This window comes from Podarcis pityusensis (assembly GCF_964106645.2).
Source record: "Podarcis pityusensis genome assembly, chromosome: 15".
NCBI lineage: Eukaryota > Metazoa > Chordata > Lepidosauria > Squamata > Lacertidae > Podarcis > Podarcis pityusensis.
Window position 1 is genome coordinate 20,557,701 of NC_138040.1, and position 22,077 is coordinate 20,579,777.

Sequence of the window (22,077 nt, forward strand, 5' to 3'; positions counted from 1 at the left end):
TTCCACAAGTTAATGTTAGATGGCAAAGGAAGGAAGGCCACTAATCAATAGCACATAAGGCTTCAAAGGTTGGCATTCCAGTTATTTTTTTAACGTATCATGGATATTTGTTGCATTCTTACTTAAAATCCTAAATTCTAAATCATACACAAGCCTTTGTGTGGCTTATTTTCATTCCTTTTACTTTTGAGTCCTAAGCCTGTTCTAGAAGGAAAACAAATTGTGATGGTTTTGTAACATTTTTTTAAAAATCCCTGTCAGTTAAGGATGGAGATAGACTACATTTGTTTGTTGTCTAAACTAGGTAGGATTTCCAAGAAAAGAATAACAGTATCACTGTGATGCAATCAAGATTAAGATTTAGAGTATAAGGTGTACCTTTCTGGCTGAGGCAAAGGCCTTTCTTTCTTCACCAGCAATCTGCTTCCAAAAGTTTTCTATAATAAGCCATTAGAACAGTCACCCCCAAACTTTGCCCTCCAGATGTTTTGGGACTACAACTCCCACCATCCCTAGCTAACAGGACCAATGGTCAGGGATGATGGGAATTATAGTCCCAACACATCTGGAGGGCTGAGTTTGTGGATGCCTACATTAGAAGTTCACAGGCATAACTTGAAGTTGGTGGTGGTTAGTGTTGTTCATACACAGCAGGGGCGGACTTTGGTATATGGCAGCCTGAGCGAGGACAAAATTTGGCACCCCTTGCCCCATCTTTCTAATTTTCACAGTAATTCTTTTTGGCACAGTTGCTTTTTTATGGATCTTCTCAGTAGGTATCCACAGAAATACAGGTTGATGTTGCTGTTACTATTTTGTGCCACCTTGGCTCGGTGTCCTGTGCAGGGGAACTGCTGGCATTGCCCTAAATCCAGTGCCGTATCCAGTTTTTGGTATTCAGACCACCCTGCAGTGGCGGTTCCATTTTTAGGGTTTGAGGCTAATTAATTTAACATGGATGAAATGTCACCCACTCTTCAACATCACCTGCAATGTAAGTCCTTTTTACTTCTCAGGGGAAGGGCGCAGCTCAGCTGCAGAGCATCTATCTTGCACCCCCAGAAGGTCCCAGGGTCAACCCCCAGCATCTCAAAGTAGGAAAAAAGACTCCTGATTGAAATCCTGGAAAGCTGCTGCCAGTCAGTGTAGGCCATACTGAGCTTGATGGGCCAAGGGTTTGACACAATATAAGGCAACTTCCTATGTTCCTATGGACTACATCAATTGTAAAAATTTCTAGATAGCCATATGTGTCTATGAAAGTAAATGCAAGAAATAGTGTTGTAGCACCTTAACACATTTATAATGGTATATACTTGGAAGTGTCTAGGAAATATGTCATTCTCCCTGCTTCCTAATTTGGGTATTTTAGACTTTTTCTAATGGAATAACCTAGATTAGATAGTGTAAAAGCTTTGCTTTGGAAATACTAAATGTCAAGTACAGTTTTTTAAAGGAGTGAAACTTTCTAATGAAGGCCAACACAAGACCATACTAAATTAAACCAATGGTTAAACTAATGGTCCATTTCACCCTGTTTTCTATCTTCAGCTGTGAACAAATTAAAATGGTTTAGAGGAAACTCTTCGGGTATTTAAGGAAGTTACCAATTCAAAGTCATTTATTCCCAGCTTTTAAAGAGATGAATGGTTTGGGGATCCTCTGAATGTAAAATATGAACTGACTCAGACCCTGGAATCATCATTCTTTGTGTGCCTCCTCCACAAGGGGTCGGAGAGTGGCAACACGAGAACAGGGCTTTTCTGTGGTGGCTCTCCATTTGTGGAATGCTCTCCCCAGGAAGGTTCACCTGACACTTCATTACATATCTTTAGATGCAAAGTGAAAACATTTCTCTTCAACAAGGCCTTTGACTGATTAAACAATCTATGACCTTTTAAATGTGTTTGTGGGCCGAGCAATGATTATTATTTTGTTATTATGTGTTTTTATGTCGCAAACTACCCAGTGAGCTTTGGATGAAGGGCAATATATACATGTCATTATTTAATAATTATTATAACAATAACAACATAGTATTTAAGTAAGTTTTACTCAGAGCACACCCATTGAAATGAATGGATATTACTAAACTGGGTTCATTCACTTCAGTGAGTTTTCCCTGAGTAAACCTAGTTGAGTCTCACCCCACTCTTTCCTAATAAACGCTAATGTTATGGCCCATAGATTTGTCTTTTTACAAAAACTAAACATGGTACCAGGTGTGTTAGCCACATTTCAAATTCTTACCCAGACTCTATATAATTAGGGCTCAAATGGATAACTTTTTCCTGAAATGTCCAGTTCATGTTAATTGAGCATAGGTGAAAACTAGGCTAAAGCAAGAAAAGACTAATATGGCTTCCTTCCAGAGTGTCCAAAGACAAGAGGAGAAAAAACACCTGGAAGAGATACATGGTTTGCCTACATGGCACAGTATTCTTCTTGAATGCCAACAACAAAGAACAACTAAAATGAGCAGTTCTACTAGTCAGCAATGGCAGAAATCGGGAGCTATTATTTCTCTGGATCTTCCTTCCCAGCTGAAGGTTGGAAGAGTAGAGGAAGAAATGTAAGGGTGAAGTGGCAACCCTTGGCACTGGAATGAAACACCGAGCTGGAAAGGTACAATGAGCACAGCATTACCTCAATAAATAGAGTCTCTCCCCAAAATGCTGGATTACAGCCTCTAGGATTTTGAAGCTTTTAAGCACAGAAACCCCTCCTTCTCCATTTTAAGGGATTGCCAGCCACCTCAAAACTCCAAGAAGGACCTACACTTGAGTGATACTGCTGCATAGCCATTTGCAAGCTGAGTCAATGAAAGATGCTCCCATCTTGCCCCCCAAGCATTTTCCTACTGCCGTGCCAGGCTCCACCACCACCACCAGCAGCAGCAGCAGTAGCAGCAGCAGCGCAATGAGGTAAGGAGGAAGCTGATAAAAGAGCAGGGCACACACCAGATAAAGGCATCCCTTCACCAGGTTTGCGGGGGACAGCACAACTTGTCTACACAACGGATTTTCACCATGCTGACAGGAGAGGGATGGAGAAGGGAGAGGAACAAGGGACAGGAGGCGGAGGTTGGGAGGTGAGGAGAGAGAGGTGGGAGGGGGGGAGAAGGCAGGAGAAGGAGGGGAAGGAAAGAGGAGGAAAAAGTAGTAACAATGGAGTGAGGAAAGAGAGAGAAAGCAAAACGTAAGGTAGAAATCATAATGAAATAAGAGAGAAAAAGCAATCAGACAAAGAGGACTTACAACTTCTCCAAGCCAGAGCGAGTGTGAAATGCATGCAGAGAACTGGCACATGGACAGCCTTTAAAGGGGAAAACTCTTCTCTTCCAAAAAAGACAGACAGACAAGAGTCCTCAAACTCCAAAAGATGTACACCAGAGTGACAACTGTCAGGGCATATGCAAGTCCTGGCCAACCCCCACCTAGGCTCACATCTAGGGCTATGAGCAGAAGGCCCTGCCCCACTTAAGGGAAGAGCACGCAGGACACCAGCTTGGCCTTGTGGTTTTTGGGTTTCCCATTACAGTGATGAGATTAACTGTGAGGGGACAAGGAGACCTGTCCTTGGTTAACAGAAATTCACAGTGAACTGAGCGCACACACATAGCTTTGTATATCCTAAAGGACTGCAGGGTGCTGCACACCCACAATTCAGCTTCCTGAGAACCAGTGCTTCGCCCCCATCTGAGAACCAATGCTTTCAACTTCATGATGAAAAGCCAAGTTTCTAGCCCATACGGACACAAATATATTTTTGAAAATGTGTGGGCAATGCCTGCTGAGTTCCCAGAAGCCAGACAAGGTGTGTGCAACAGGATTTTAGCAGCCTGCTCTCCACAACTAGCAAAAACAAAATAAATTATATGAAATAAGAGCATCATGCAAACTTCACTGATGTAAAATTTGAATTGTCAAATGTGCAGAATGTTGAGTGTGTGTGTTGTACATACAGCCCAGATTAAAAACTGAAAAGAGGGTGATGACAATGCAAATCAGACCAGGCCATGGCTCAGTGGCACAGTCTTTGCTTTGAAAGCAGAAGGTCCCTGGCTCAGTTAAACAGTTCAGGTAGCAGGTGATGATAAAGACTCTCCTCCCAAGATCCTGGAAAGCTGCTGCTAGTCAGAAAGGACAATCTGGGCTAGAGGGACAAATGGTCCAACCTGATTCAAAGTGGCTTCCTATCTTTTGGTCATGTGATCTACCAAGGCAGGAAATGGGGAGCATGTGGCCCTCCAGATACTGCTGTTGAGGCTACACCTACCATCACCCCTCACCATTGGCTGGGGTTGATGGGAGTCCCAAAACATTTGGAGGGTGCCAAGCTGCAAAAGACTGCAGTAGGGGGTGGACTAAGGGGCCTGGTATAGCAGTCCCATCCAAGCTGCCACTGGGTATTAATGGGCCTTCCATTGGGGAGGCCTAGAATAAATCACCCAGGATCTTAAGTGTAACTTGGCCTGCAGTTCCCCTGGCATGACCTTGTATTGAAATCCATTCCCCAGTCCTCAAAAGACGGCACTGGGTTTTTTATGTTGCAGAAGAGAGAGTCATCCAGAGACACTGACGGCAATGCTCCAGATGCCTGTCCAAATTTGTCTGCATCCCCGCCGTGGAAGTGAGCTGATCTAAGGCGTCTGCACAAATCTCATAAACCATGTCCCTCTTCAGTTTTTATGGCTCCATAAAACAGTGGGGTTGTGTGCGTGTGTGCTTGCGGGTGGGGAAGACTGTATACTGACCTGGTCATAAAGTGCCCAGCAACGCTTCACCCACTGACAACTTTACAACCCCAAATCATAAAGCTATCACTTCCCTCTCTTCTTTATGGAGTCTCTTTTTAAATAACAACAGAGTATGCAGTCGCTTATCATCTGCCAGTTTTCACACAGGGCAGAAATGCCCAGCCTCTCTCGTTTAAGGAGAGACTCCTAGTAGATCAATGTTGCAGGACATAAATCAGTGCCTGCACAATTTGTGGTCATTTTTTGGGCAAGCAAAGCCAACCAGGCCTTTACAGCAGACTACTAGGGGTTCTGTCAAAGCCCCTGCTTTTGCTATTTTGCTAAGAAGAATGGTGAGAACAAAGAGTTTTCATCCAGTATTTGGAATGTTGCCACGCAAGGCTGGCAGTTTGAGATTTTATCAGTGGGTCTCGTAGACCCTCCAAGTGCCTCTATTTTCCAGGGAAAGTCCCAGATTTACAGAAGCCATCCTGGTTTCTGATTTGATCCTAGAATGTCCCACGTTTCCTTAGGACATCCCTATTTTCATTGGAGAAATGTTGGAGGGGATGGAATAGGATGTTCCTATTTTCACTGGAGAAATGTTGCAGGGGATGTCTTTATTTTCATCAGAAAAAAGTTGGAGGGTATGGTCTTGCAATAGGCTCTTCCTGCTCCTGACAGTCAAGGTGCGCAGCTCTCAAGGCCATGACACTTATTTTGGCACCTGAGACAGAACATCCCAAAGCCCTGCTTCCTGTCCCCATCACTAAAAATAATTATAAATGAAATACAGGCATCTCTCAATTTATGCAGCGATTTTGTTCCAGGCTTCCCTGTGTGTAAATGGAGCACCCTGGAGAGTCCTCCTGGCTCACAATGAGACCCTCCCCAGAGCCCAAAGAGGGTCTGCTGGTGAGCCAGGAAGATTCTCCAGGGTGCTCCACATTTCCAGGTTCCACTTCTGGGTTTGTGGCATGTTGCATGTGCACCATCACATCAAATATAGCATGCATAAATGGGGAGTTAGCAGTTTGCTGCCCTTTCATGACACCCAAAATCAGCTGCCTGAGGTGGCTGCCTCACTCTGCCTAATGGTAAGGCCAGCCTGCTCATTAAGTATAGGGAAGAGATGGGTAATATAATCTCATACACAGCAAGCTATATGGGAGGGTCTCTGAAGAACGGGGTTTGGAACTTCTGACTGGTGTGGCGGTTAAAAGTGTTAGGCTAGAACCTGAGCTCACTGCTTCAGTCACATTACTCCACTTAATATCCATTTATTGTGGTCCTTCTTGGTGATGGGGCACACTCTTGAGGAGCAAGGGGGCAGCAGGGGGGAGGTGTGAGAGGTATAAATGACTTTTTAACTTTGAATTGCTGGTATCACTGGATCAAGTTAATTAGTTTTGTTGAATTAATTAAACTAAATTGGATTTTGGATACATATTCAATTTATTGTTACTAAGGCAAACTGCTATTCTGAGCAATGCTTTTTATAGAGTAGGGGGCACTGGGGAAGAGTTTATGGAATCAAGGGGTCAGTGGCCCGAAAAAGTTTGGCTGATATAGAGTCTGTGCTTATAGAGAGAGGGAGATGTACAAGAGAACGGGGAAACCCAAAAGCCACAGAGACTAAGTATGCAAAGGTTTGTCCTGGGTTTTGCAATACCTTATTCCCCTTTAAAGGAAATGTATAGATATATAGATATATGTTATTGAAAAGAGCCCCCCTCCTTTGGAATCCCCTCCCATGCCCCTCTCCCCAACCACGCCCCACAGCACCATCCTTCCAGACATTGATCGCCCTTACCTATTGAGCTGAGGAGTGGCTTGTCTCGACAACACTGCCCAGATAGCTGAGATTAATCAAAAACAAAGCAGTTATCAACACCCGCAAGGAGCCAAGCTCCACAAGACATCAGCAAGTCAAACGGAGGAGGAAAAAAATAATAATAAAATAAATCCAAAAGGAAAAGTGAGGGGGAAAGAAACCGAAACACAAAAGAAGCAAACAAACAATGCTGGAAAAACAAAGGGGGAAAAGAAATGGAAACAAACGAAAGGATGGCGAAAGTGTATAGAAGGCATGGCTTCAAAGCACAGACAACAGGGCGCTAACACAGAGAAAGCTGCAGACCTGCAGAAAGCTTCAGGCTGCAGACCTGAAGCCAGCTCAACATTCATTTCCTCCTTCCAGGGAAGCCTGGGAACTGCAGTTGCATGAGGAGGGTAGGGCCAGCCTCAACATCAAGTAGGACAGTGAATGGTTTGGGGGTGCCATTAATGGGGAGCAATTTGACACATTAAAATTAAATTTGACACACTTGTGAGAGGGTAAAGGTGGGTTAGGGATCTCTTAACAGGAAGTGTTCAGCAGAAAAACCACTACAATTCCCATGATTCTTCGGGGGAAGTTGTGGCTGTTAGAATGGTATGAAGTTTGTAGTGTGGACGTGTCCTCTAGAGTAGTGTTCTTCAACCTTGGATCCCCAGATGCTGTTGGACTACAACTCCCATCATCCCCAGCCAACTAAGCCAATTGTCGGTGATGATGGGAGTTGTAGATCAACAATATATGGGAGCCCAATATTCAAGAACACTGCTCTAGAGTGTCCTAATATGTTCCCATAAGTGGTCTTTGAGTGGAAGTCTTGGATCCATTAGGTTTCAGATTGTCTATACAAGCATAGGTTTAAAGTAACAGAGGTTGCTTTCATTTTGCTAGTCATTTACAGCGCCCTTCAGCCGTTTAGCGCAAAGACATGTCTCCTATCCCTTGGGTCCAATCTCCTGAAGCAGCAACCAATAACCTTGCTAAATGGGTCTCCAAAGACTTAAGTGCTTCCAGGTACCAGAGAGTATAGGTAGAATGCAAGGATGTTTGGCAGGGGGGTGAAAAGTCAGCTTCCCACGCTATACTCAAGTCTCACACCTTTGCTCTACAATGACCCTACCACAACCACTGCTTGGGTTCACATACCAGGCTGACCACAGTCTAACCAGCCCACCCTTCGTTCCTTGCTTGCTGTTGAGTCACTTCTCCCTCCTGATCCAAATTGATCTACACATGTTTCCATCAAGCCATTTGGGCAGGGCGGGGGGCAGGGTACCACCACTCATTTCCACAACGCTGGGGGGTCAAGAGAGGGGGCAAGGGGAGTCAAACTCCACTACATGGAGAACAAAAAAATTGTTTGAACAAAGACAAAAGGATGGAAGGAGAGCGCACCTACAGTTAGTGTGAAAGACAGAGGTGTGGGGAGGAGAAGGAAGAAACGGAAAGAAAGAGAAGACGCTTTGCCTGGTGCAACCCTGGTACCTGGAAAACCAGCTGCTGGAGGTAATTGGCCAGCTGCAATCCCTTGCATGGACAGGATCCGAGGGTGCTGGCGGCTTCCTGATTGGACTTCTGTGTGTTTGGGGTAGATTTTGACTTTTTAAATTTTTTGGTCCTCTCCTTACAAGCTGTTCATGTGGCTAATGTCTTTGTTTCTCTCGCCTCGCCCAAGTCTTGTGGGTGGGGCTGCAGCACCCCTTTTGGAGATGTTGTGGAAAAAGGCGGCTTGTGCGGCCATGTTTCGTTCATGGAAGATGACAAACCCTCTCGGGGGGTAAAAGAAGGATGTGAAGAAGGCAAAGAGCGGGCCTCAAGGCCTTAATGTCCCAGGAAAGTAAACAGCCAGGAACTAGAAGAGGAAAATACTGGTAATATCTGGGGCTCGCTGACCCAGTTGCAAAGCGAAAAGAAACACCACCTGAACCTACAGTTTTTAGACATTTGGACACCCTCTTCATTTCATCCCGGCACGTGACTCCCAAACAAAAATGAAAGCTTCAATATTTTTACTTCTTGTGATGGGGGGGGGAAAGGGGGAGCCCTTGAGCTAACCAACAGTACACAATTCCCAACAGTCCCAAAGGCCAGGGACCCTATGGATCTAATCGCCCATGCTGAGGGGGTAATGGACATTGGCAGGGGGTGGCCCAACACTGCAAAACTTGACTAGGGAAGGGAGGGGGAAATAATACTAGAAATCCCAGCTGGAGGCCATCTCCAAAAAAGTTGCTGCAGCGTGCCTCAACATGGATTCAGGTGATGGTGGCAGGGGAAGAAGTTGTAGGGAAGGGATGGGAGCAGGTGAGGCGGGGAGGGAGAGAGAGGCTGGGGGGGAGGGGAAGCAGGCAATGTCCACACACACACACACTTACCCTGAACTGGTTGTCGGTGTCGGCTCCGGCCTAAGAATGTCCTCCCCTCCCCTCCTCGGAGAGGGGATTTGTCCGAAGACATCTATGGGCTCCACGGGCAGGGAAGGGCACTGAGGGGGGGGATAGCCGGTGGCCAGAGAAGTGAAAGCCATGGCTGGCCGGAAGCTGGGGCTTCCTCCCCGGCTGCTCTGGGCAGGGGATCCTGTCGACGGGGTGGACTTGCGGGAGAAGCTGACGGCCGCCGGAGGCTGCAGAGTGATCTCAGACATCTCCGCCTGGTGGATGAGGCCCGGCCGTGGCCTGGCCCGCGCCGTCAGCTCTGGGGAGCTGGTGCGGGAGCTGAGGGGGCTCTGGGTCAGGGGGGAAAGCCTCGAAGGTTGTAGCACCACCTGATGTAAACTGGGCTCAGCCCTCCTGGCTTGCCGGGGGCTGGGCCGAGGTCTGGGTTGGGGGTCGTACCACCTGGTGTCCAGGCCAAATGTGCTTGTGCCGCTGTGGCTGACTGACTCGGACGGCCCATGGTAAGGCAACACAGGTATGCCCATGCCTTGACTGGTGTGTCTTAGCTGCCCTTGACTCGCCATTGGTTGCATAGGTTTGTCCTGCCATTTGGCGGCGGTGGGCATGGAAGGTTGGCTTCTGCTTGGCGACTTGCCAGTCCAGCTCTTTGGTGCCTCCAGGGCCAGGATGCCAGGGTAGGACGTGGGGACCTGGAGCGAGGAAGGTGGTGGTCCCCTAGGAAGACTGGCCTTTGGCTGCAGGCTCTCAGCCATTTCGCACTGGTGGAGCTGGTGGGGGAACATGATGGGTGACGATTCCAGGCCGCTGAAAGGGAACTCGGCCCTGCCCCATGGCTCGGGGGACCGGCCCCCCGTCGGAGTCTGGGTCAGGGGCAGCGTGCTGTTGGAGGCGTTCTCTCCATTCTCCTCGGGGATGGTGGCATGGCCAAAAGGCCCCTCTGGGTGCAGAGGAGGGGAGGACATGACAGAGCTGAGGGGGCTGACCTCCGGCATGTAGAAAGGCGGAGGGTCCATCTCGCCGGGGCTGCTGCTGCTGAGGTAACCGTAATACGGGCCGTGGTGGAATGGCCTGGGGGCAGGAGGCCTGGCCTGGCCAGTGGCTTGGAGGCGGCTCTCCATGGTGCCCGTCCCCTCCAGGCCCCGGTGAAACCTTGGGCTGTATGCTGGTGGCTGAAGGTAAGACTCCTGGCTGGAGGAGAGAGGCGTCAGCTGGGACTTGAGGGCTGTCACAGAGGCAGGCATCACGGGGTCATCGTTCTCTTCATCGGACTGGCGGAACTCCGGGTACATGTCCGTCTCCTCCACAAAGGGGAAGCCCTCTATCCGGCGGGTCTTGAGGGAGGGCTCCATCTCCGAAGGATCCATGACAAAACGGCCGTCTGGCCCGCGGCTGATGAGTTCAATGGGGGTGGTCGCCTCAGCTTCTGCCTCAGCCTTGGAAACACTGTACTTCTTGCTGCTGATGGCCCGCTTGGTCTTCTTGTAAAGGGAGAGCTCCTTCTCCTTGCTGGGGCTAAGCATCCGCTTGCCGGGTGGGCCCTGGTCATCGGAAGATTCGGAGGGGGGACGGAGCGTCCGGATGCTCTCGGGGCTCACTTTTCCAGAGGACAACCTGTGCCATAGAAGGGGGGGGGGGCATAATTTTAATAATGGATCACAGAGGAGACCAAGGTCTGTAGTTTGATTAACACCACAGTTTGAGTAAAAGGATGTATGAGCACTAAATAACATAAACCCCTTAACTGGATGTAAAATGAATAAGCAGAAGTTAGGGTGGGACATGTGGGACATCATTATTAATATTACTTCTCCTTTGCAAAGGCCACATTCATGTCATACGTTTAAAACACCACAATACCACTTTAAACAAACATGGCTTCCCCCAAATAATTCTGGGAGATGAAGCTTGTTAAGGGTGCTGAGGGTTGTTAGGAAACCCTTCTATTCTTACATTTCTCAGGGTGGTTTAACCATTTAATCCATCTTCCCAGGGAACTCTGGGAAGTGTAACTCTCAAAGGGAATGGTTACTTTTAACTGATGATTTCATAGATTTTCTTCTGCTGGTTTTTGTTTGTTTGTTTTTTTACAACACAGAGATACTTACGGAGACTCTAAACTCTTCCTGCAATGGGTTATTGAGAGAGGAGGGTCTGGAAAATATAAAGGGGGTGTGGGAGAAATAATTAAAAGAGTTGAAAGGACAATATTGAATGAGGTACCCTATTTCTTACTTTTCCAACAATGAAAAACAGAACAAGAAGCTCACCCTTGTAGCCAGTGTAAGCTGGGTATCCCCACTATTACAGGATGTTCACAACATTAAATTTTTCTCCACATGACCAGATGCTGCTGCACATATCATCATCATCATCATCTATTAATTTATACACTGCTTACATGTCGAAATGGTTTCTAAGCACTTTACAAGTATAACATCAATTATAAAACACACACACATGCAATATGTGCAATAAAGCAATTCCATAAAAAACATTAAAAACATCCATCATTAAAATACACAAGAAAAAAAGCCCATTAAAAATATTATTTAAACAAAACACAAAGCTCAAGTTCCGGGAAATGCTTGTCTGCACAGGTTTGTCTACAGAAGCCAGTGGAATGCCAATACAATAGGGCCTCTTGTATTTCAGCAGGGAGAGCATGCCCTAACACTGCATATCAGTGTTTTATATGCTGTTTTATTTGTAGTAGCACTGCATATAAAACTAGCACATCAGGGAGAAGGCAAGGTCAACTTCCTTTTTCCAGACATCAAATGCTTTGTGGTATTATTATTAAACGTTTGGTCATGCGACACCCCACCCCACAATACAACCTGACACTGTGGAAACAGGTTAGCTCTTTGAGGCCTTATCATCATATCTAGTGATTGTATCCAATGACAGTCATACATTTAATAGACCCATTGAAATGAAGGGCCATGACTAACTTAAGCACATTAGTTTTAACTAACTTCTTATTATTATTATTATTATTATTATTACTACTACTACTACTACAATTTATTAACCATACTTTGCCATAAGGTCCCAGGATAAGATACAACAATTAAAACACAATGCATTAATATTAAAACACAGTATTACACAAATTAGCTGGATACCAAAGTAGGCAAGTGGGGGTGTAGAGAGACTTTTTAAGACCACGTTCACACCATCCATTTACCGCACTGATATACCACTTTAAACAGTCATGGCTTCCCCCAAAGAATTCTGGGAGTTAGTTTGTCCAGGGTGCTGAGAGTTGTTAGGAGGCCCAGGGCTACCATTCCCAGAATGGCTTAACTATCAATTCCTCCTCACAGAAAACCCTGGAAATTGTAGCTCTGTGAGGGGAATGGGGGCCTCCTAACAATGTTCAGAACTTTTAACCAACTGCACCTTCCAGAATTCTTTGGGGAAAGCCATACATGTTTAAAGTAGTATCATGGTGCTTTAAGTGGATGGTACAAATGCGGGTGGCGCTGTGGGTAAAACCTCAGCGCCTAGGACTTGCCGATCGTATGGTCGGCGGTTCGAATCCCCGTGGCAGGGTGAGCTCCCGTCTTTTGTTCCCAGCTCCTGCCCACCTAGCAGTTCGAAAACACCCCTAAGTGCAAGTAGATAAATAGGTACCGCTTTCTAGCGGGAAGGTAAACGGCGTTTCCGTGTGCTGCACTGGTGCTGGCTCGCCAGAGCAGCTTCGTCACGCTGGCCACATGACCCGGAAGTGTCTCCGGACAGTGCTGGCCCCTGGCCTCTTAAGTGAGATGGGCGCACAACCCTAGAGTCAGACACGACTGGCCCGTATGGGCAGGGGTACCTTTACCTTTACCTTACAAATGCGGCCTAAGTTTGGTGGAGGGAAAATAGTTTGAACACATATTCTGTGCCTAGAAAACCAAGTGTCTTGGAATGCAGCATGTTTATCCCAGAACCATTTCCTCAAGATTTCAGAGTATAAGGCTCTCTTGACACCTAGGTGATTATTGTCTTAATTTTCCAGGAAATGCAAGGTACAGACTCACCTTTTTTGCGCTTAAGTTTCCGTTTGCGTTGCTTGTTGACGAAGCAGGCAGCTAGAGTGCTGAATAGGATGGCAGCTGCGAGGAAGCAAATGGTGGCAACTATTCCAGCCAGCACAGGCCGGGCCAAGCCTTCATCAGTCAGCTCTGGCTGTGGAAATATGTCTGGGAGAGACAGAGAATAGGAGAGCCTCTTAAGACACTGCTACAGGCACTTGTTCTGCAGGGAGACCGTCAGAGTAGGAATAAACAAATGGAATTACTTCCATCATCTCTTCACCACACACATTTGAGGAGATTTCCTTGGGAAATGGTTGATGCTGCCATGCTGTGGTAGGCAGTTTTGAAGAGGTTTGGACAACAGTCAACATCTGAAACACACCTCCATGTGGGGGAAAAAACAAGGCTTCTGGCACCTTGAACATTTAACAGGTCCGTTATGGTCCTCTAGAATTTGTTGAACTACATCTCCCATCAGCCCCAGCCAGCATGGCCAATGGTCAGGGATGGTGGGAGGAATAGCCCAACAAGATCCAGAGAACCACAAGTTAAGCTGGATCAGGCCAGGAGCACTTCTAATCCAGCATCCTGTTCTCACAGTGGCCAACTAGATGCCCAAGGGAAACACATAAGCAGGATCCAAGCAAAATAACACTCCCCTCCTCAGAAGCACTACTGCCTCTAATAGTGGAGGCAAAGCATGGCCATTGTGGCTAGTAGCCATTGGTAGCCTTACCCTCCTCTATGTATCACTCAGATCTATGCATTAAATAATTGGGCAGAAAAACAAAACTGAGTTCAAATCCTTCATCTGGCAGGGAGGGCCAGGACAATTCCTCAGTTCTGAGGCCATTCTCAAGAAGGACCCACTCCTTCTGATGATCTTGCCCATCCGCAGATTAGGTTTGGCTGGTGAAAAAGCTTAATGGAAGGTGGAGAAAGCACTTCCTTACCTGTGCTGGATACGCCGGCAATGTTGCTGGGTTCACTGATGAGGTCTTGCATGACAGCCAGAACTCTGAACTCGTACCATGTGTCCTATGGCATGAAATATGTGCATTATCAAACATCGCCTGGCAACCAAATGCTGACATTTGTCGTGAAAAATGAATGCCACCACAAACTGTGGTCGACAGTTGGACTCAGTTTTTAATTGGAAACAGTATATTTTCCCAGTGGTGGCAAAGGAATTGGCTTTATACATGCAGGGAGATTAGCCACTTTTAGTATCTAGAGTCATCAGGTTGCAACACCTGTAGTTAAGTCAGAAAACAGAGTATTCTAGGGTCTCCGAAGAGATAGTGAGTGAAGCAATTAAGTCCCCAAAACGTATTTAGTGGGTTTCCTTAGGGACCATTTAACACCAAACATATACACACACATATCACTTGATTACCTAACATTTGCTTCATAAAACTGAATTCACAATACCATTTATACCCCACCTGTCGACAGTCAAAAGGGCCGTCCAGGTGGCTTATACTGGTAAAAATATATAACATAAAATTAAACATAATAAAAGAGAACAGAGAAAATTATTATTATTTTTAAAATGGAGCACAGAGGATTACTAATGCATTGGTTCCACTTCAGAAGCAAGACCAGGTAATTTGCAAGTCCCAAATCCAGGGAGATATTCTGATATACATAATTTTTAAAATGGAATTTGGATGGGAATTTCAGAGGCATTCCTAGTTCAGAGAGATGGATAGTATGTCAACCACTCTTCTCAAATGAAAGAGCAGTGTGTTAGAAATTTTCACCATTAGAGCATCATTTCTGGTGCTCCAAAGGCCTATTTGCCAAGGAACCCTTTGCAGTCTTTTGTAGAACCTCTTCTACAGAAGATTTGGGGCTATGCTCTAGGATAATGTTCTTCAACCTTCGATCCCCAAATGTTGTTGGACTTAAACTTCCACCATCCCTAACATTTGGCTAAGCTGGCTGGGGATGATGGGAATTGTAGTCCAACAACATCTGGAGACCCAGTCTTGAAGAACACTGTTCTAGGATGTACAGACAAGCTCATATGCATCACTGCGCAGGCTTCCCGGAACCTCATTTTTGTCAGAGAGCAGCCTGGAACTCCTCTGTGGCAGAACATTGCAAGGAAAGATAAACAGTTTGGGAGACAATTTGTCTTTCAGGGAAACTTGTCTATTATTACTAGCCTTCTTATTAAGGAATTCCTATTAAGCTTGCACACTTAATTCACTCCATGATTTCCCAGAAAGACCACCACACTGTAGGTTCAATCTGTCATCCACTTACCTGAGTCAAATCCTTTGCAAAGAAGTCACTGTCACTCCCCAAGATGGCATCATCTAAAATCTCCCATCTTTCTCCAACCCGAAACTCCATAATATAACGGTCAATCGGAAAGCTATGATTGGCTGGAGGAAGCCATGACAATAGGACTCCTTGCTGCGTCCGATTGGCTGTTAGGCACCTTGGTGGAGTAACCAGCACCAGGGGTTCTGGAGTTGTGACAGGGAATGCTGAAGATAAAAAAAAAATGTTGGGATAGAAGGGGAAGGGAAAAGAAATATTTTTTAAAAAGACACAAGAAACCTATGGGGGCGGTGATGGGTCTTGTGTTTTACACTGGAATTGTGGCACATTTGCCAAAGTGTTTGGCCACTTCTGCTTTGTCAGGGAACTGCCATCGGAAGGAAGGGAAGTGAAAGGGCTCACACAGGTTGGGAGAGACTCAGCAGCTGAAGAGGGAACCAGTAGGGGGAGAGGAGCTGGGCTGAGGGAAAGGGAGCTGGAGGGATGGCTCAGAGACACTTCCAGCGAAAACAGTGGGGAGGTTTCAGGACCTCCTGTAGGGACACCCACTCCTCGCCGGAAACTGTCACGCAGAGAGTCCAGAAGACGTGTTTCCGTTAAGGAGCTTTTATGTTGGAAGCGATTCCGAAAGCAACCACTGTCGGAATCTGCCAGCGACTGACGGAGCCATGTTTAAGGGGCTCCGTTACAGACAGAGGTTTGCAAACTTGACCAAACTCTGAGGGACTAGGATTTTACACACAAGCAGCTCATCGTCCCATCACAGCATTCCGACAGTCTTCGTGAGCAGCTTGTGCAGGAGAAGGCATCATGAGCAACCCAGCCGGAACCGGAGAAGCAGGAGCTGGAGCGGGTCCAAGCCTGGAAGAAAGGTACCGGGTGTTGGAGGTCCAGCTAGCGCTGCAGACGGCGAGGCTTGAGGAGAGGAGGGCTCAGGATGCAGACAAAAAGGGGAAAGACACCCAGCTCGTCAGAAAGGTACCAGGATTGGTGCAGAAGTTTGGGGGGGAGCCCAAAGACTATCATGGCTTTCGGACAGAGATGCAATATGCCCTCAATCTGCAGTTTGATGAATTCCCTGACGAGGAATCAAGAGTGGCTTTCGTGATTGGGCATCTTGAAAAGGGGGCGAGAGACTGGGTTAGACCCCTGATGGCAGCGAATAGTGACGTCCTAAAGGACACGATGAAGTTCTTTCGCGCCATGGATCTGATGTTTTCCAGCGATATTGAACAGGGAGTGGTCCGCAGACAGTTAATGGCTTGCAAACAGGGGAGCCGATCTGTCCGTGAGTACTGGACTGAATTCACCATGTTGATCCATAAATTGGGGTGGGATCTATCGGCGGAACCCATTCAAATGCTTTTTGAAGAAGGGCTTTCTTCGGCTGTGAAAGACGAACTTTCCCGGGCGCCCAGGGCGGAGTCTATGGACCAGCTGACCAAATCAGCGCTGACCATAGGAGCGCGCCAGGAGGCGAGAGCATTGGAGAGGTGGGAAGGGAAGGGGGAACGTTGGAAGGAGTTCCGCATTCCAGACATTCCAGAGCCAACTTTCCCGCCGGCAGAGCCGATGGAAATCGGAACAGCGCGCGCGCGCGCAGTTTCAAAGCCCAGTGAGGGGGGAAAGAAGGAGGGAAAAGGCGCCCGGAAATGCTATCTCTGCCAACAGCCAGGTCACTTTGCCAGAGTCTGCCCCCAGAGGAAGGAATGGCAAGGGATGGTAGGAGCTGTGGAGGGAAGAGAGGAAGAAATACCGAAGCAAGTAAAAGCCAACGCCTGGCTGCCACCGTCGGGGCACAGCAGTCAGGCCAAAGAGCAGTGAAAGTGCCCACGCCAGAACCTCCTAAACCCGCCCTAGTGATAGAAGTGGCGCTAGAGCTGCCAAACGGACACCCTCTAAAGATAAAGGCGCTGTTGGACTCAGGCAGCTCCTGCAATTTCATGAGCAAAGAGTTTGCAGCTGAACACCAGATACAGACGATCCCTTTAAGCAACCCCCTGCAGGTGACCACGATCGATGGCAGGGAGCTGTTGGGAGGAGAAGTCAGCTTGCAGACCGTCCCAATGATAATGAAGGTGGCAAGGCACACCGAACTGATAGCGTTTAATGTGGCCACCTTGGGAGGAGCTCCCATTATATTGGGGATGAGCTGGCTAGCGTTACATGATCCGCTGGTGGGCTGGCATCAGAGAGTGGTTTCTTTTGGTTCAGCACATTGCTTAGAACACTGCAAAGAGGGAAAGGGTTTGGCAGGGGCCCAAGCCACCCTAGCAGGGACTGAAGTAACGGAGAACGTGAAGGTACCACGACAATACGCAGATCTCCGCGACGTCTTCAGCGAAAGGGAAGCTGACCAATTACCCCCGCATAGACCCTTTGACTGTCAAATCAATTTACTCCCTGGGGCACAGCTCCCTGTAGGCAAGCTGTACGCCATGTCAGACAGAGAGATGCAGGAGCTAAGAGAGTTCATTGACAAGAACCTGAAGAGAGGGTTCATCAGAGAGTCCAGGGCGGTGGGGGGCAGCCCAGTGTTTTTTGTGGATAAAAAAAACACGAACAAGCCGAGGCTTGTGTGTGACTTCAGGGCCTTAAATGCAGTGTCAGAACCAGTGGCTTTCCCTATGCCCAGGATTGACGACATTTTGACAAGGGTCAGGAAGGGAAAGATTTTTACTAAACTGGACCTAAGGGGGGCGTACAACCTGATACGAATAAGGAAGGGGGATGAATGGAAAACCACCATGTTCACCCCTTTGGGGGCATTTGAATATTTAGTTATGCCCTTCGGCCTACAAGGAGGCTCCGCGTGCTTTCAATCGTTTATGAACCACGTCCTGGGGCCTTTGCTTTACAAGAATTGTGTGGCCTTCTTAGACGACGTGTTGGTGTATTCTGAGAATGAGGAGCAGCATGTGAGAGACGTCAGAGAAGTGTTGAGCAGGCTGCAAGCCAACCAGCTGTGGGTGAAACTGGAGAAGTGTCAGTTTCATACCAAGGAGGTGGAATTCCTGGGGTATCGCCTGTCAGACAAGGGATTGGCCATGGATCCCGGCAAGGTCCAGGCGGTGCTGGAATGGAAAACACCCAAAACAAGGAAGGATGTGCAGAGGTTCCTAGGATTTGGGAACTTCTATCGTAAGTTCATCCGAAACTTTGCCCACCTGACGGCGCCCATTACGGACTGTCTCAGCAGTAAGAAGAAGTTCGTTTGGACTGAGGAGGCGGAGCGAGCATTTGAGGAACTAAAAAGGGCCTTCGCCTCGGAACAACAACTCCTGCATGTGGATTTACAAAAACCGATGAGAGTGGAAACTGACGCATCAGACAGAGCGATTGGGGCGGTGCTTCTGCAGCCAGGGAAGGAGGAGTCAGAGTGGAGACCGTGTGCCTTTTTTTCGCGAAAGCTGAACAAATCCGAGAGGAACTACACGGTGTATGACCGAGAACTACTAGCCATTCATGAGGCGTTCCGGAGATGGAGGCACCTGCTAATTGGCGCACAACATAAGGTGCAAGTGTGCACTGACCACAAGAACCTAGAGTATTGGAGGACGGCACGAGTGCTCAACCAACGGCAAGTGAGATGGGCCCAGGAGTTCTCCAAATTTAACTTTGAGATTTGTTACGTGCCAGGCCCAGAGAACATTAGGGCGGACGCTCTCTCACGCAAACCTGAATATTTGGAGGAGGAGGGAGCACCCGAAGAGAGACATGTCATTCCAGAGGACCGCTGGGTGTGTGGGGCGGCATTGGTGGGACAAAGAGAACTGGTAGAGGAAACAGAGAATGATGAATACGCCCAGAATAAGCTCAGAGGTCTTAGGGGTGAGGGAGAGGAACCAGGGGGTTTCGAGGAAAGAAATGGAGCTTTGTATTACAAAGGGGCACTGTATATCCCTGAAGGAGACTTAAGGGGGAGGGTACTCAAGCAGTTGCACGACAGCCCCACGGCGGGGCATTTTGGACAACACAAAACCATGTGGTTGGTCACCAGGGAATTTTGGTGGCCTAAGGTGAGGGAAGATGTACGGGAGTATGTAAGAGGGTGTGAGCAATGCCAGCGAGCCAAAGGGGAGAGGCGGGCACCGGCGGGGCTATTAGAACCCTTACCAACCCCAGAACGACCTTGGGAGGCAGTGTCGATAGATTTTATGACTGATCTGCCGAAGTCCAAGGGGAAAACAGCCATCATGGTGGTGGTAGACCTACTAACAAAGATGTGCCACTTTGTAGCCTGCTCGCATGCAGTCACGGCGGAAGAGACAGCGAAGTTATTTGTAGAACACATTTTTAGGTTGCACGGGGTGCCATTGAGGGTGGTCTCAGACCGAGGAAAACAATTTACTTCCAGGTTCTGGAGGAAGCTCATGAGCTTACTGCAGGTGGAGGTCAACTTTTCGACTGCCCGGCACCCTGAAACCAACGGGCAGGCGGAAAGAGCAAACGGGGTCCTCCAGCAATACCTGAGGTGTTATGTCAATGACAGAGAGAATGACTGGGTAGAAAAGTTGGCGCTGGCGGAATTTGCCTACAACAATGCCGAGAATGTGTCCACAGGGATGAGCCCCTTCTTGGCTAATTATGGGTGTCATCCCAGGGCTTTCCCAGGGGGAGAAGGGGAGAGATGGGGTGTCCCGGCAGCCGAGCATTTTGTAGAAGAAATGGAAGCAATCCATCGTCAGCTCCAACTCAACTTAGAAAGGGCGAAGGAAGAATACAAGAGGCAGGCAGACAAGAACCGAAGGGAAGGTGAAACCATAAGGGTGGGAGATAGAGTGTGGCTGTCAACCCAAGGGTTGCCGTTCAAAGGAGGTTGTAAGAAATTAAGACCCAGGAGATTGGGTCCCTTTGAGGTCATTCAACAGGTCAACCCAGTGGCTTTCAGGCTCCGGTTACCCAACCACATGAAACTGCACCCAGTATTTCACAGGTCGTTACTGTCACCGTATGAGGGGGGACGAGAAGGGATGGCCACTCGGGGACCGGTCATAGAAGAAAGGGAATGCAGCAGCCATGTGGCAGAAATCCTCGACGCCAGATGGAAGGGGGATCAGGTGGAGTATTTGGTAGCGTGGGAAGGAGAACCGGAGTCAGAAAACACTTGGGTAATGGCAGAAGATATCAATGACGAGGTATTGATAGAAACGTTCCATCAAAGGTTCCCAAGGAAACCTCAGCCTGTGGAGAGGTTCCGGAGGGAATACTTTGGGACCACCGATGAGGAGGAGGAGTTGGAAGGATTCTCGGAATCGGAAGGGGAAGGGGAGATGGACTCTGAGGAGGAGGAGTACTTCGAGACCAGGAACCGCAACAGGTGGAGAGAAGTGTTCGGGACATCGGAAGATGAAGGAAGTTCATTCCGGGGTTTTGCCTCCTCACCGCCCGTAGAGGAGGGGGCGAGAGGGGATGAAGGGGGCCCTGGAGGGGAGGTGGATGTCAGGGAACTGCCATCGGAAGGAAGGGAAGTGAAAGGGCTCACACAGGTTGGGAGAGACTCAGCAGCTGAAGAGGGAACCAGTAGGGGGAGAGGAGCTGGGCTGAGGGAAAGGGAGCTGGAGGGATGGCTCAGAGACACTTCCAGCGAAAACAGTGGGGAGGTTTCAGGACCTCCTGTAGGGACACCCACTCCTCGCCGGAAACTGTCACGCAGAGAGTCCAGAAGACGTGTTTCCGTTAAGGAGCTTTTATGTTGGAAGCGATTCCGAAAGCAACCACTGTCGGAATCTGCCAGCGACTGACGGAGCCATGTTTAAGGGGCTCCGTTACAGACAGAGGTTTGCAAACTTGACCAAACTCTGAGGGACTAGGATTTTACACACAAGCAGCTCATCGTCCCATCACATGCTTTAAAAGCTCTGCCATTTCACCCTTACTGTCCCATATGCCCAGAATGTTTTCCTCAGAATACCTGCTTTATGCCACCTATTCTGCTGCCCCTTAACTGCTTCCTCGAAGCTCTGCTCTTCCACGACACCTTTGGCTCAACCTTTTACTTTTACTGAGAGTAAGAACAGCACTAAATTTCCATGTGCCTCCCCCCCCCCCTTTCTTAAGATGTCATAACCAAATTCTGCTTGGCAGTTCCTGAGATCAATGAGAAGGTTTTTGTCTATGCTTGGATGCAATTAGACACCATTTTGAACCAGTTGGAGAACCCTTGAAAGCTTTCTGGTTTCTTAGAATTCCAGAATAACACTGGGTACGACACTGCTAGTAATTCATTCTTTTTTTAAATGGCTTTGTCATTTTGGTTTATGGAACCTTGGATCAACAAGGTCCTCTTCTGAGTCTCACCTAAAGTATTCACAGTGACCACCTCACTGAAGGAGCTTGTGCCTAGCTTGTTTTGGGCCAAGACACTGAACTGGTAGGCAGTCTCCGGTTCTAGATTATCCATGAGGAACCAACTGGGCCCAGTTGGCACTGGGAAAGAGAGCCAGTCATGAGGTCCAAATTGTGCCCGCTTCATCCTGGCAAGATAGAAGAAAGACAATCGAAGGGGCGGGTTCTTTAGAGGGAAGAAATCAAAGAGAAAAAAGAGAACAAGAGAGAGAAAAGAAAAGTGTAGAAAGAGGAAAAAAGAGAGAGATAATTTCTTAATGAACAATGGAGCTACTTGGGGTTGGATCCAATGACACCCAGGACTCTGCTAAATACAAAATTCTGCACCAACATGACTCACATTTCATGGCAAGGAATGCTTGATTCTGTGGCCAGACTCAATCCAGCACATTTGCATTATCACTCCAGATTTGCATTATTTATTTTGCTCCTACTAGTTAC

At 47.8% G+C, this 22,077-nt stretch overlaps 1 protein-coding gene across 6 annotated transcripts in view; it reads right to left on the reverse strand.

Moving 5' to 3' along the window:
- IGSF9B (immunoglobulin superfamily member 9B) overlaps nucleotides 1–22,077 on the reverse strand; it is a 138,699-nt gene that overhangs the window by 17,751 nt on the left and 98,871 nt on the right. For 3 of the 6 annotated variants that reach the window (XM_080983383.1, XM_080983382.1, XM_080983386.1), the window contains exons 13-18: nucleotides 21,589–21,764; nucleotides 15,268–15,494; nucleotides 13,950–14,034; nucleotides 13,000–13,161; nucleotides 11,077–11,122; nucleotides 8,951–10,582 (exon numbers count right to left, since the gene is read on the reverse strand). In XM_080983383.1, the coding sequence (XP_080839509.1) occupies nucleotides 8,951–10,582; nucleotides 11,077–11,122; nucleotides 13,000–13,161; nucleotides 13,950–14,034; nucleotides 15,268–15,494; nucleotides 21,589–21,764 (2,328 nt within the window). Of the gene's footprint in view, nucleotides 1–6,551; nucleotides 6,598–8,060; nucleotides 8,428–8,950; nucleotides 10,583–11,076; nucleotides 11,123–12,999; nucleotides 13,162–13,949; nucleotides 14,035–15,267; nucleotides 15,495–21,588; nucleotides 21,765–22,077 lie in introns of all 6 variants that reach the window. The other 3 variants (XM_080983385.1, XM_080983384.1, XR_013979950.1) reach the window with 2 other exon arrangements.